General features: G+C 45.5%; 1 protein-coding gene across 22 annotated transcripts in view; it reads right to left on the bottom strand.

Annotated features, from left to right (window-relative positions):
* LOC149124337 (uncharacterized) overlaps positions 1 to 15,113 on the bottom strand; it is a 605,541-nt gene that overhangs the window by 119,085 nt on the left and 471,343 nt on the right. For 10 of the 22 annotated variants that reach the window (XM_089305500.1, XM_089305499.1, XM_089305495.1 and 7 more), the window contains one exon: positions 9,109 to 11,014. The exons of 11 other annotated variants lie outside the window; for them this stretch is intronic. In XM_089305500.1, coding sequence (XP_089161626.1) covers positions 10,730 to 11,014 — 285 coding nt within the window. In that variant the 3' untranslated portion in view covers positions 9,109 to 10,729. Of the gene's footprint in view, positions 1 to 9,108; positions 11,015 to 15,113 lie in introns of those variants that run through there. One more of the 22 variants, XR_016214263.1, reaches the window with a different exon arrangement.

Consider the following 15,113-nt stretch of genomic DNA (forward strand, 5'->3'; position numbering starts at 1 on the left):
TTTGGAGAATGAGCTAGTGTATAAGAGCTCTGTCTGTAGATGATAACTCTTTCTCTCGGCCTCCTCCTCTAAAAAGAAATTCAACAAAAAAGGGATCCCCATCAGAACTGCCAAGGCCAAAGTTACGAAGGAACTCCTCCCACACTGCTACAGTAAGTCAGCCGTCATTCTGGGTGCCTGTGTCTACCACCAGCAGCATGGTATAACAGGTCACTCGCCTCTCCTTCATGTTCTGGCCTCCTGTGGCTTCTGGGAATCCTCATTCTTGAGATTCCAGGCGTATGTTTGCTGCCAGGAGCCCTGTCTAAGACACATGTGCTTTCATTGCAACCATGTTGGGCCGTCGCCAGCCCCAGACATCCACTTTAATTCCTAACTGGGGAGCCCCTGCTTCTGCTGAATAATCAGCCCCAATGTGTCTCCATATTTCTTCTCTTCCAAGGAAAATGCCACTCATTCTGCAAACATCAAACTATGAATTCTTATCCCAAAGCTTTTGACAGAGCCTCTTCATATCCTCCAAGTTCTCTCCTCTATTACATTTTGACTTCTATGCAGTAGGAGTCATAAAAGGGGTGATCAGAACAATTATAAGAGGAACGGGAGCAGTAATGGGAGTAATAAAATGGAGAGGAAGAGAGGAAGAAAGATTTATTGAACATTTACTATTATTAGACAGTGGGATAATTCCTTCATACTCATTATTTTACTGATCCCTTTTAAGGGTAGTTATTATCATCATTTGTAGATGATGAGCCTGAGGCTTCTCAGGGGGTATGTATATTACCTGAAATCACCAAGTTAGTACGTCGTGGAGTTAAGATTTGAAAGCCAGACCTAACCCTGTCCAGATTTAAGATGCAAAACCATTACTCCATCCTGCTACATCCTGTTGTATTAGATTTGTTGGTGCCTTCATCTCCCTACTTTCTCATTGAAGGCAGGTAAATACCCCCACCATGCTAACGCTTGCCTAGTACTGGGTGTTTAGTGCATGTTTATTAATTGAATAAAGTAAGTGGGCATATTTCCTAGAGTAAGAATGGGCTTAGGATGAGATCAGTGGGGCCTTTGTGGGTGATTGTGGAGGTGGTCAGTGGGGATCAGTTGGGTTCTGACCCAGCTGATCCTGCAACATCTAATGGAGATGAGAATCCAGCAGGAGTCATTTTAGTCTGGAATCAGACTGGTTTCAGGGCCAAAAGGCCCTTCTGCCCTGAGGATTTCACAATTCCTTGGCCATATTTCCAGTGGCCTGATGTATGTAGGTGTTTGTTTACACAGCAGAGCCTTCTCTAGCAGAGACAATCAGTGTGCCCTTTCTGTGGCAAGCAGGTGAGCTTATTGAGACTGACACCAGTCAGATTTGATCTTAGTGACTCTTTCATCTCCTGGTCACACCTTGAAAAGCCTTATTTGCTCAAAATGAACTCTGGCTTTCCAATGCTATGGGAGATGTCCCTCAATTCACTCTTAATGAACAGCCCTGGGTATACAAGTCCTCACTCACATTTCTGCCATCTTTCTCTACTTATCCTCATCGAAGCTAGCTCAAGAGTGCCAGGGCCATCACTTCATTACATTTATCAGTTCTACACACCCCAGAAGATATTGTCCTATCTCTATAGTCAGTAAATACATACCACTGCTCAGGTCATGCTTGTAAGAAGGATGCCACAATATGCATTCATGTACAGCTTTGCAACTAACCACGTTTTTCACTTATAATTGCCTTTTTCCCATACAAGTGTACCCCATTTTCTCTTCAGGCAAAGCTCCTAACTTTTTCAGATCTAGAGGAGGGAAGCATGAAAGATGTCAATAAAATAAGTCTTTCATTTTATTGTTAACAAAAGATACTTAGCATTTACTCAGTGCCTGTCAGTGGGATCAGCAAAAGGAATACAGAGATGCCTGGGAAAATATCCCTGCTCCTAGCACTCCTGCTTTGTAGGGAAGACTTAAAAAAAAAAATTGCAAATGCTGATTGAAAATTCTGTTTGCCATTGTAATCCATAAGCTGTACTCTGGAAATTTATATTCATTAAATAAAAGTTAAAAATAAATAAATAAATAAATAGAGAGAGAGGAAAGTACATGAGAAAACAGGGACAGGAACACCTCATTCTGGGGTTGATCAGGAGCAACTGAATTGTCAAAGAGTAGTCCAGATGGGACTACAGGAGGGAGCCTTTTTTTTTCATTACAGTAAATAAATAACAAGTGTCCCATGCATTCTAAGTATCAGGGACATGATAGTGGGTGTGACATTATCCTTGTCCTCAAGGACCTTATAGCATAATGGACACAAAGACTCGCAATGAGCCAACATGATACCAGCTTTGAGACTTGTACCACTGAATTATAATAGCTTCCCACTCCATGGCACCTTGTCACTGCCACATACTTATCTTCTGATCATTTTTTTTTTTCATTCTGTGAAGATACAGGCACTTGAGTCATGGACTTCTACTTTATCTCAACCACTGCCTTGTATGGGGAAAGCCATCTCTCCCTGTCTCATAGGTTCTAACAAGCTTTTTCCCAGTGAGCTCCTCTTCTATTGGCTACCTGACATTTACTGGCAGGTCATACCCTGGAACCTGTGGTCACTCAGAACGTCCCCATGACCAAAAGCCTGCACTGCAGCCTTGGGTTTGCACGCTTCACCTTCCTGTTGTTTCCTCCAAGGATATTCCCTATGAGTCATCGAATTTCAAGAGACCTCTGGCCCTGTAAACAGGAGGGGTAGATATTCTGCATTCCAAACTACACTAGGGATCCTGCCCAAGCAGCTGACATAATCGGTGCTCAGTAGGACTCCATCCACCCTCTGAAGATATCTGTGGGGCACCTGCTAGGTGCCATGTACAGTGGTGGACCAGACAGACGGAACTGCTGGAGTTCAGAGCTGACAGCCTGCTCATGACTAAACATCTAAATCTCTTGCCCACAGGCCTTTTCAAAAAACACTAATTGATAGAAATTTCTTGTTTGGGATTCTCATCTGGTTGTTGTCTTTTAACCCATTCTTTCCAGGAGAGAGAGACAAGGAGAGAGAGGGAAAGAGGGAGAGAGAGAGAGGGAGGGAGGGAGAGGGAGAGGGAGAGGGAGAGGGAGAGGGAGAGGGAGAGGGAGAGGGAGAGGGAGAGAGGGAGGAAGGGAGGGGGAGAGGGAGGAAGGGGGAGAGGGAGGCAGGGGGAGAGGGAGGCAGGGGGAGAGGGAGGGAGGGAAGGAGGAAGGGGGAGAGAGAGAGAGGGAGGCAGGGGGAGAAGGAGACAGGGGGAGAGGGAGGGAGGGAGGGAGGAAGGGGGAGAGAGAGAGGGAGGCAGGGGGAGAGGGAGGGAGGGAGGATGGGAGGAAGGGGGAGAGAGAGAGGGAGAGAGGGAGGGAGGGAGAGGGGGAGAGGGGGAGAGAGAGAGGGAGGCAGGGGGAGAGGGAGGGAGGGAGGATGGGAGGAAGGGGGAGAGAGAGAGGGAGAGAGGGAGGGAGGGAGAGGGGGAGAGAGAGAGAGAGAGAAAGACAGAGAGAGAGAGAGAGTCAAGACCCATTCTATCATGATTCTACATTTGTTTGATTTTAACTTTCTTGTAGGAACCAGCAGGATGGGCTGGCTGGGAATACCTTTGGAAGCACCATGTATTTCTTTCGCTGTTTGAAGCAGTGTTCTATACTTGAGGCTTTGCACAAAATTCCTCAAATTCCCATTGGAATTAAGGGGCTTGCTCTGCCTCCAGGTGTGTTGTTCAAATGATAAAGGAAGTCAAATATATTGCTAATAGGCCAGGCAAGCCAGCAACTTGGAAAGCTTAAGTACTTCGGTCTTTATAGTCTTAATGGTCTTTAGAGTGATTGAAATAATTATTCAGTGACCTATCATTACTGAAAGTAAAATGAAAAGTGTTACATTTTGGTGTTAGTCTGTAGAAGAAACTCAATGATGAAGAAACGTGTATGAGTGTGAGTTCTTGTTGTCAGGATACCACAGCAGCAAAATGGTCTGCTAACTTCATCTAGGTCATGCCGCCCTCCCACTCAAAACTCACACTTTGTCCCACTACATTGAGTATCAAGTCCAGGCTTCGGAACAAGGTCTAGAGTCCTGTATGGCCTGGCCCAAGGCTGCTGACCTTTTGCTCATTATACATCAGCCACAGTGGTGGTTTCCTGGTATCCTCAAAGTGTGGTTTCGTCTTCAGAGCCTTTGAACTTGCTCTTCCCCAGTGTGGAACCCTTTTTTCACCATTCCATTGCCAGCTTTTTCCTGCCCTACGTGTCTCTTTACCCAATTCCATCACTACTAGTCCTGACAATCCTCCACTGTGTCATCCAGTTTCATGGAAGGCTTAGCATACAAACACTTGAAAGTATTTTTTGGTTTATCTATTTATATGTTTCCCATTGACATCATCCTCATTAGAATATAAAGTCCCTTGGAAGCAGAGATCTGTCTCATCTTTGGTCACCACTAAGCAAAGGTAGCCTAGAAAAGTCTCTGAGACAGAGTTGACAGTGGGTACCTAATTTTTAATGAGTGAATTTGGAAATGTTGAGTAGTTTCTCTATCCAAAGTCCTTCCCAAACCACAGGATTTAATCCATACATAAACGGGGTTTATGAAGCAATTAATCAGAAGTTTTTGCTTTTGATCAGGCCAATATGGAATGCTCACCAGTCCAGTGAACATTCGTCTTCCCAGGCACCATCCAGACACTCTTTTGGCTCAGCCAATTCTGGGGTGCAATTAGTCAGTGAGAACACCACACACTACTCTGCTATTTCTACTTCCAAACCAGCGTGGCCCTAGCTGGTGGGGCTCCTCCTTTTTGGGCTGTATTCAGATCATTAGAAAACTGAGTTAATGAAACTATTCTCTGTAGAAAACAGCGATGATGGTAAAGGATCGGGCAGTAGGAAGCAATTCAGCTGATAATAGACTGAAGATCTGTGGATACTGACAGAGAGGAAACAACGCCTTCTCACAGTGCTCCCTCATTTGAAACATCCAGTCTTTAGCCACATATCTAGGCAGAGCATGATTTTATATGAGCTTTGCTGGAAGGAAGGATGCTACAGACAGACAGACAGACAGACAGACAGACATATATACATTCAACCCTCACTTGAGGCAGTACACAGATGCAGCCACCATGCAGAATGTTTATGTGAACACTCCGTGTGGCTGGGGACACGAAAATCAGTCCTTTCAAACGACTGCATGCATTTTACATTTTTCACCAGTGGTTAATGTAAACATACCTTAAGCAATCATAAACGCCTGGATTAACATCAGTCAAGATACCTTGAGCACATATAAATGTAAATGGCTCTGTTGATTACATTTCCACTTAGAGTCAGGAACCTGACATATTAGAGATAGTTGGAAACCTGATACATTAAAGAAGAGGAATCAGAAGAGATATTTTTGGGAGCCCTAAGTTTTGTTCACAGGCTCTGAAACACAGTATCTGAATTAAAAAAAAATAATGACTAGCATGTATGGAGTAATTGCTGTGTGCCAGACACTTTGCATACATGATTCTGTTTTTGATTTACAAAGATGCTATGGAGTGTTTCAGAAATGAGGGCAGAGTCAAGGCTTAGATTTGTCCCAGGGTCACACAGCAAGTATGGCAGGAGCCAATTCCAGCCCAGGCAGTTAGATGCAAGAGCCCACATGCTCAGTGACTCTACCCTAGTGCCTTTCCAAAGCTCAGAGCACCTTTTGTCACTGGCAGGGTGTCAAGTATCTGCAAATCCTGCTGCAACTCACAGAGCCATTAGTGCCTTGTTCCTAATGCTAAAACTCCACCAGGAGGGGAAGAATCACCTTGCTCCCAAGTTTATATATGTTAAACATACGAAGTTGTATTCCTTAAATGAAATTTTTTAAAAATTCAAAAAAAAAAAAAATCCCTGCCCCTTCTTTGCATAAACACATTTAAAACATTAAAAAAAAAAAAAACTAGAGTGGATTCAAGCTAAGCCCTGTGAAAATGGACTCTTACACTATGGTGAAAAGCCTGTGAATGACAGCTGGCTTAAGGGAACTGTGCACTTCTCCAATCACTTTCACTCCTTCAGTCAGTAAATGCCTGGTGCGTGCATTTACTACATGTTGTGAGTATAACTGAACAAGCAGGTTTATACTCCAACATCTAATGCACGGCGATCTACTCATTAAATCATTAACACTGTGATCTTCTCTAACTGCTAACGCAGGGCCAGGCCAAAGCCAGGAGCTACATCCAGGTCTCTCCCATGGGTGGCAAGGGACCCATGAACGTGGGTCGCTCTTTGCTGCTTTCCCAGGGGCCATTATCAGGGAGGTAGATCAGAATCAGAGCAGCCAGGACTCAAATCAAGGCTCTGATATGGGGAGCATATGGATGGCTCTGGATGGCATTGCAGGTAGCAGCTTAACTTGCTGCACAACAGCACCAGCCGGCCCCCGGGTATTTCATTATTAACTAGAGTGGGATACACTGCCAGGACATAAGGAAATCAAGGCACAATGAAGTTAAATAACTTGCCCAAAGTCTTACCATGAGAGAAGGGTGTGGCAATCACACCCAGACTATCTCCAGAGCATAGAGATATCACCATAGCCTTGTGGTTGCCCCATGGCTAATCTCCATGCCATGGGACAACATCAGAGGGAGGACCCATCAGAGGGAGGGGACCCTGCTAGGGCAGCATTTCTTCACCAGGGTTGGGAGGACATGCTGTTGACATGATGCCTGGAGAATAAAAATCCCACCATCTTTACATGCCTGGCCCACCCTCTGACCTGCCACCAACACCCAAGGAAGATCAATCGGGGATGAGCAAAGCAATGATTTCTTTCCCTCGGCCTCAGTGTATATACTTTTGTGCATGGAACAGTTCTTACTATTCCTGTTTTTCTGGCAGAAAGGTCAGCATATGAAATGTTTTCCAGCCAGACACCCGTTTGGAAAGTAAAGATTCTTCCAGAGACCATCAAAACCAGACAGCTCATGTTAGAATCCCACCCTCACTCCTGCACACCCCTGACTGCTCAAGTGTTCATTCTCCCCATGTCCTTTGTCCCTAATGGCCTGCCAAGACTCACTTGTGTAACAATGGAGATATGTCTCTCCTGAGGACCCAATCAATGCTTGAGGTGGCAACAATTTCTGCTTAGCACTCTGCCAGCAATATTCTATTAGTCTTGATTGTTTATGGGCTAAGGGAGTGCTCCCTTCATAGGCATCTGGCAATGTACAGGGGTAAAAACAAACAAACAAAAAATACAGCATGCTGCTTCTGCTGTCGCCTGGCACTCACAGTCTATCACGCAGGCAGCCCCTGGCATCACGTTTGGGCAAAGAGACTGGCATCCCTTCAGCCAGAAGGCTGGGAGCCAACGTCTCTCTTTGCAACGATTATCTCATCTGTCTCTATTTTTCCTTTGCACCAAAGGACCATCAAATGGACTCTCAGGCCAGCACTTAAATTTCTTCCTCTGTTTCTGCAACTAATAAATAAAATCTTGTACTGCAAGTGGCCTGTTGGTCTTTCCAGCAGGAAGTTTGCTTCAGCTACAGACACCACAATGCACTAACCCAGGGTCCCTTGCTAAACCAAGGGTTTGCTTCCCAGAGTTTGGGTTGTCCAGTTGCCCTTGGCCTTGCACTATGACATTCCATGGTGAGAACGCTTTGTCTTTTCCAGCGTGCCCCCAAGCCTCTGCTTGGGTTGTCAAGGCTCCAAGTCAAGGCATTTTTCTCCACCATAAGCTAAAGTGGGAGCTCATGCCCCCTCCCCAGTGAACTGTCACTGAGGGTAGCCAAAGACTCAGCCTCATGTTTCTCCTGCCCACTGAAATGACCACATCCAAGTGCTTATGCTCTCTGATTTAGCAGTAAGATTGCCTCATTTTAAAGCTGGTAGAATTGAATTCAGTTTTATATTTCTTACTTGTTTTGCTCCTTCTCCCAGGTCTGTTCGTGTCTTTTATGGATACAAAAGGTTTAAGAGTGGGGCTCAGAGACACCAGCCCTCCTCCTTTTTACCCTTCTTCCAGCCTCCTGTTTGCCTTCCTCTTCATCATGAGTTTCCCAAAAGGGGCTGAACCCTTCATCTCTTACCAGAGTGAAGAGTGGAGTATACCCTCTAAATAGACAGCACATGGATTAGAAAAATCCTAGGAGATGCTCCAGTGGGAGTCTGAAATGTATTCCAATAAGCATCAAGCTCTTTCCAAACAAAGGCTATCTTTTGGGTCAGGATATGCTGCCTTCTGCCTGCTGTCTGATGACTTGGTTATGGGCAGAATTAGAGATCTCTCTGATCAGGCAACTTCACCCAGCTCCTCTACTGTCATGACAAGGAGCAGGGCTTATCTTGAAGAATACTTAATGCATCTGTGTTATGTTTGATTCTAAACCTGATCAGAATTGCAGGATGGTATTTAGTTTAACAAAATCATTCAAATGCCTCCTTCTAGCTGAGTGAATACGTATGAGTACCAATTCATACACTCCTTGGGCAGAGAAATTTCCTCTCCTGTAATCCTAAAGGGAAGGCATTACATTGGATGGTGCAGATCAACAGAGATAAGGCTGGTATTGGCCTCTGATTGGCAGAATGGCATTCATGATTTTAAATCATGCCCATTTGTGTGTATTTTGGAACTTCCTTTAATAATGTTGGGTTTTTTTGTTCATTTAAAAATGTATTTATTTATTTGCCTTTTATTCTAAAGGCACCAAGACAGAGAAAGAGAGACAGATGGAGAGATCTACCATCTACTGACTTACTCCAAGAAATGCCTGCAACAGCCAGGCCAAAGCCAGAAGCCTGAAACTCAATGCGGGTCTCCTATGTGGACTGCAGGGATCCAAGAACTTGACCCATCACCTACTGCCTCCTACGACTCACACTAGCAGAGAGCTAGATCAGAAGCAGAATAGCTGGGACTTGAACTAGGCACTCTGCTATGGTATGCAGATGTCCCAAGCAGTGACTTAACTGCTGTGCCAAAAACCCACCCCTGTTTTTTAACAATAATTAAAAAGAAAAACTATAGCGAAAATATGAACTACAAAATGGTATAAAACAGCAATTCATTTGTTAGGAGTTTAATATCCAAATATACAAACCACCCCTACAACTCAACAACAAAAAGATGACTCAATTTAAAAAGGTGCAGATTTGAATAGGCATTTCTCCAAGAAAATACTTGAATGGCTAATAAACACACACAAGAAGCTAATCATCAGTAATCACTAAGAAAATACAAATCAAACCCACAATGAGCTTGCACTTTCCAGCTATGATGAAGGCCTAAATAACAAAGATGGATACCAAAAAGAATTGTTGAAGATGAGGAGAAACTTGAAAATCCCATGCAGTGCTGGTGGAAAAGTAAAAAAGAACATTCACCATGGAAAACAGTTTGGCAATTCCTCAAAAATCTATACAAGGAACTAATATGTCATCTACAAATTCCATTGCTGGTATATGTGTGAGATAACTGAAAACCAGGACTGGAGCAGAACAGAATGCCAGTGTTCAATGCAGCTCACAAAAGCTAAAAGGTGGAACAGCCAGGTGTTATACAACAGGTTAAACAATAAGTGTGGTACATAACACACAATGAGATATTATTCAGACATGAAAAGGAATGAAATTCTGAAGCAATCTACTACATGGATGACCTCAAAAAATCCTATGCCAAGTCAATTCAACCCAACAAAAAGGACACAGATTAAGTGATTCTACTTGCATGAGATATCTAGAAAGATAAACCTAGAGAGGCAGAAAGTAGAATAGAGGTTAGCAGGAACGGGGCGGGGAAGAAAGGGGAAAAGAGCTGTTGCTGAACAGATATAGGGAGTCAGTTTAAGGCGGTGAGAAAGTTCTGGAAATCGAAAGTGCTGATGTTCATACAACACTGTGAGTGTGTCTAATGCCACTACATTTGTACACCTTAAAGTAACTAATGGTAAATCTTATTACATTTTTGATATAATAAAAATTATGAGAAAAATCAAAGAAAAAAGTCAAGGTGAATAGATATTTTCACAACTACATATAAGTCAGAACTCAAAACCAGATCTTCTGGCATTTTGAGCAAAATGTTTTAATCCATTAAAACAAGGAGCCTGATTTCTCGATGTAAATTACACATTCCCTGATGCACACAAATTGTGTTTCTATGAGTTCTTCAGAATGCAGAATGAATTCTTGCTGACCAATACCTGGTAGGGAGGGGTGATGGAAGGAAGAGATTCTACCCATGACTGATGTCAGGTTCTGTGCTTGAAGGCCTTCAGTGAGTTACACAAGTTCATCTTCCTGTCAATGGTATGAATCATTACCTTACCACTTTACGTCTGAGGAGATAAAGCTAAGGAAGGTGACACGGTGCATTTGCCTATGCTGGCGGAAGCAAGCAGCAGCACAGGGATCGGCACCTCAATTGCCAGAATCAAAACCTTCACGCCTCCTGCTGCTCTCCTCTCTCCCTCCATCCCTCACTCTCTCTCCCACTCCCTCTCACGTTTTCATGGATTACGGATACTACCCATTTCTGTAAGGAACCAGGGACAGCTTCAGAAGGATAAAGAACCTCCTCAATGATTTCGGTGAAGTTCAAGGTCAATTAAGCTTGTTCAGGTTCTTCTGAGTGGAAGCAAGGATCAGACTGCTCTGTGGCTGGAGGAGAAGCCATCCCCAAGGGGTCATATCCAAATGTCACAACTTACTGGCGCCAGGCACAGCAAACACAACTGGAGCTGTAGACAGCAAGGGGAGAGGGCAGGCCCCCAAGGCCAGGATCCAGGCGAGCAGGAGGTGTGCCCTCTGCTTTCCACAGGTTGCCAGATGGGACAGCGCTTGGGTTCTGCCAAGGACTTGGCTGCAGCTCCACGGGTTTGTTAAGTGCAGGTTCCTGAGCTTCTGCAAGCATGTTCTGGGCTGGGAAATGACCGAGGGGCTTGTGGAGGAGCCCTGAAGGCCAGGCTCCACCAACTGTAGTCCTCCTTTGCTACAAGAAACAAGTAGGCCAAGGATAGTAAGGAGCAGGACAGGCTAGAAGGAAAGTAAAGGCGCTTCAGACCCAGGCAAGAGCCAGGAGTGAGGCTGTCTTTGGCTTCCACCCAGCTTGCTATCCCCAATTTGAGCTGTCTGCTGCTGCTTTTGAGACCACGTTGAAGAATTTCTGTTTTCCCCTGCAAGCACACAAAGCCTGCTCCTGCATTCATGAGAGCTTTATTATCTCTGCATTTGGGGAGCCAGGGTCCCTCCAGATCAGCATGCAAACATGGGCAACTCAAGAAATGAGCAGTTCCACTGGATTTTCAGGTCATTACCAAGCAGTCTGCTCTGCCTGCATTTACTCCATCACATGAGGTCTTTTTTTTTTTTTTTTTTTTTTGACAGGCAGAGTGGACAGTGAGAGAGAGAGACAGAGAGAAAGGTCTTCCTTTGCCGTTGGTTCACCCCCCAATGGCCGCCGCGGCCGGCGCGCTGCGGCCGGCGCACCGCGCTGATCCGATGGCAGGAGCCAGGAGCCAGGTGCTTTTCCTGGTCTCCCATGGGGTGCAGGGCCCAAGCACCTGGGCCATCCTCCACTGCACTCCCTGGCCACAGCAGAGGGCTGGCCTGGAAGAGGGGCAACCGGGACAGAATCCGGTGCCCCGACCGGGATTAGAACCCGGTGTGCCGGCGCCGCTAGGCGGAGGATTAGCCTAGTGAGCCGCGGCGCCGGCCCATCACATGAGGTCTTAATGCACCTCTCAGTCTACTGCTCATTAATACTGCTAAGGAGCATTTGCAAAGTATTTAAAATCAGCTCCCTTTCTCTGCGCTCATTCCCTGCGGTGCAGTCCGGTTTCTGGGATGAAGCTGGATCAATAAACATGTTCTTTCTGTCTGTGAGACTTTCTGTCTTCCAATTAGAAGAGCCGAGCAAAACATGCTGCTTTATTACAGAAAGACAGCAGTCAATTTTGGCTCGATGCTGAGTAGGAAATGCTGATTTTTCAGATGTTTGTGTAACAGAAACAACAAAGCAACCACTTGGAAAGCAACAGGATTTTTCTCAGCCAAACTACACACAAATGGGCTCTTTCAGCAGTCCAAGGAAGAAGGAAGCAGGCAAGCACGCGGGCCCTGGGGGACTGCAGCCGGCTACTCCATCAGGCCTGGGTGTGCGATGCAACATGAAGAAACCTGTCAGACAGCCTCCTGACTCCAAGTTATTAAAACGCTGCCTGGCCCAGGCGAGTTATCAAATCCCCATGCGGTCTGGGATCCGCTGCCTGCAGGAAGCCAAGGGCTGAGACGCGTGCACCACCACACAGCCTTGCTATTCATGAGGCTCTGCGCTGCGAACTGAAAAGCGAAGTCCTCTGGGGCTGCCGCGGTTCTGAGCACCACACACAGAACTTCGCGGTTCCCGGCAGACACTGCTTCGGACTCTTCGGGACTAGAAACTTTCAACTGAAAGCTTGGAGGCCGGTTAGGGAATGGCTCCTGCTGCGGTGTGTTGCTAACTCGGTGCATGTGAGAATAGGGAGGGAGAAGGGGAGGGAAGGGGAGAAGCAGGGAAGGAACCCACGTGGGCCTATGCGCCAGGGGGTGTGGGTCTTACTTACAGCTCTGCCAATTACCAGCTCAATGACCTACTCTCTCCTTTTCTGGCTGGGAAGCAATTTAACAGTAAAACTGGTGAGTTTTATGCAATGTGAAGGTCAAATAGAATGCGGGTAAGATGGTGCTTTGTCATCAGTATAATCCAAATAAAACTGGGTCACCTGAGGCCAGCCAGTCACAGCACAACACACACACGACTGAAAAGCAATGTGCATAACGGGCTTTGTAATCATGTTTCATTTTCCCCAAAGTCCCTTTCTTAAGGGTAGTTGTTCAATTTTCTCTCCTGACTCCAAGCAATCGAGCTCATCCTGACCATGTCTCTCATATTCCCCTTTTTAACCCCTTCCTCCAGTTTGCTAGGCAGTTTTTCCCCAAGTAGACTGATCCACGCTTACTTGCATCATCTTTTTACAATTTCTTCATCCCAGCCTTTCTACCCATTACTCTGATGTGCACATAACTGAGCAGTATCAACATGGTACTCTCTTAAAACCTTGGAGGATGGAAATAATGAAATTACCTATTTTTTGTTATTAATTTTACCTTTTAAGCAATTGTTATCTTACAAAAACCTGACTATAAAGTATGTCACACTAGTTCAAAATTTTTAACAATGTGATCCAAGTTTATTTGATCATTTATTGAGAACCTACCAGGCACACAACACTCCATAAGGCCTTAGGCTATGGCCTAAGAGGTATAAACCTCCCACTCAGTCAAAGAAAACCTAAATTAAAGATACCATCTTGGCCCATCAAGAAACAGATCTTGTGAGAGCGGGCAGTTAGCCTTGCAACTATGATGCCTATGTCCCACATGGAATGCCTGGGCTCAGTTCTCAGCTCGGGTTTCTGACTGCTGTCCTGGTTAACACAGACTCTGGGAAGCAGTAGTAACAGCTCAAGTAACCAATGCAGCTCCAGCTGTTGCAGGCATCCAGGGAATAAACCAGGAGCTGGGAGTGCTTTTGCTTTCTCTTTCACTCTCTCTCTCTCTGTCCCCTCCCCCCGCCTCCCTCCCTCCCTCCCTCCATCCCTCTGTCCTTCCCAAACAAAATAAATAAAAAACAGATCTTGCTATAATGTCCCAAAGTCTTAGCCTTCTCTATTGTTGTGGCCTCACAACTGAATTAATAGCACTCAGCAGGAGCATAAGACTAACGACAGGGAGCTGAACTTACCCACATGCTCATGGCAAGTGGCAGACTGCAGAGCTGAAGCCAGAGGTCACACTCCAAAGCCCTTGATGCCCAATCCACTTCCTGTCACTGTCTCTGTATCTGCCTCTTCCAGAGACAGTGCTATAACTAGTCTCGGATCTACTGCAGAGTGGACTCCGCAAGTAGATTTGGGTTGTGGGGGTGACTTACAGGATGCCACAGTCACTGTGTAGCTCCGTGAAACCTACTGAAGCCCTACATTACCAGTCATGCTTCCCCTTTGGGTTAGCCAGGCTCTTAAGATACTCCAAACCTTGGTCAATTTCTCACACAGATATCAACTGACCACAGCAGGCTTTCCTGCCAAGCCCAAGCAAGGACCTGGAATCTCCTTTTTGGATGTAGAAGGAGCTACTGGCCTGGAAGTAAATGCTGACTCGCCAGTGAAAAGCTTCTCTCTTATTCTCATATCAGAGAAGCTCTGATATGGCTGCCGACCCCCACTTCCAACCTTCTTCTTTCTCTTGGCTTCAGACCCGTCACACTCGCCTTGTTGGCCACTCTGTCTCCCACACCCTCGCTGGCTCCGCCTCCTCCTGATCTCTCAGGGTCTCTGTGTGGGCTCCTCATACCTCTGTGTGTTCCCTCCTCCCACCCACAGTGATCTCACCGAGTCCCATGCTCAAAATTCCTACCATGCAGTGACTCAGGGATGAAAAGCATCTCAAATTTAATGAGGTTGAGCATCCCTAATCTGAAAATCTGAAACCCCAGCCTCTCCGAGCGCCACCAATATGCCTCAAGTGGCAATTTCCACATCATGAAACTTTCTTTCCGGCACAGAATCACTTAAAATGTGTGTACAGTTATCTTCATGATATATATTTGAGATGAATATGAAACATAAATGAATTCTGTGTTTAGCCTGGACTCCATCCCCAAGATATCTCATTACTTACAGGATGATACCCATATTCCAAAATGAAAAAAAGAAAGAAAGAAAGAAAGAAAGTCAGTCAGTCCAAACCTTCTTGTCCTAACCATTCCAGATCAGGGATTCGGAGCCTGCATGACTAAGAGAAGATGACCCCTTGGTTTCCTTTCCCAACTGGCTCCCTCCCAGTTCCAGCAACAATCCCATTATCTTTCTGGAGTTCACCTCAAATCTGCTCTCACTTTCCATTATTCCCACATCTAACCCAGAATCAATCTCCATTGACTTTACTCCATGTCCTATTTCAAATCCATCTGCTCTCTCTTCTGTGTCTTTAGCCAAACCCGGAGTTTTTGGACCCTGTAATAACACCCTAATGGGTCTCCTCGCTAG

Source organism: Oryctolagus cuniculus, chromosome 10 (assembly GCF_051225735.1).
Source record: "Oryctolagus cuniculus isolate XC-2025 breed Fujian yellow rabbit chromosome 10, ASM5122573v1, whole genome shotgun sequence".
Classification (NCBI taxonomy): Eukaryota; Metazoa; Chordata; class Mammalia; order Lagomorpha; family Leporidae; genus Oryctolagus; species Oryctolagus cuniculus.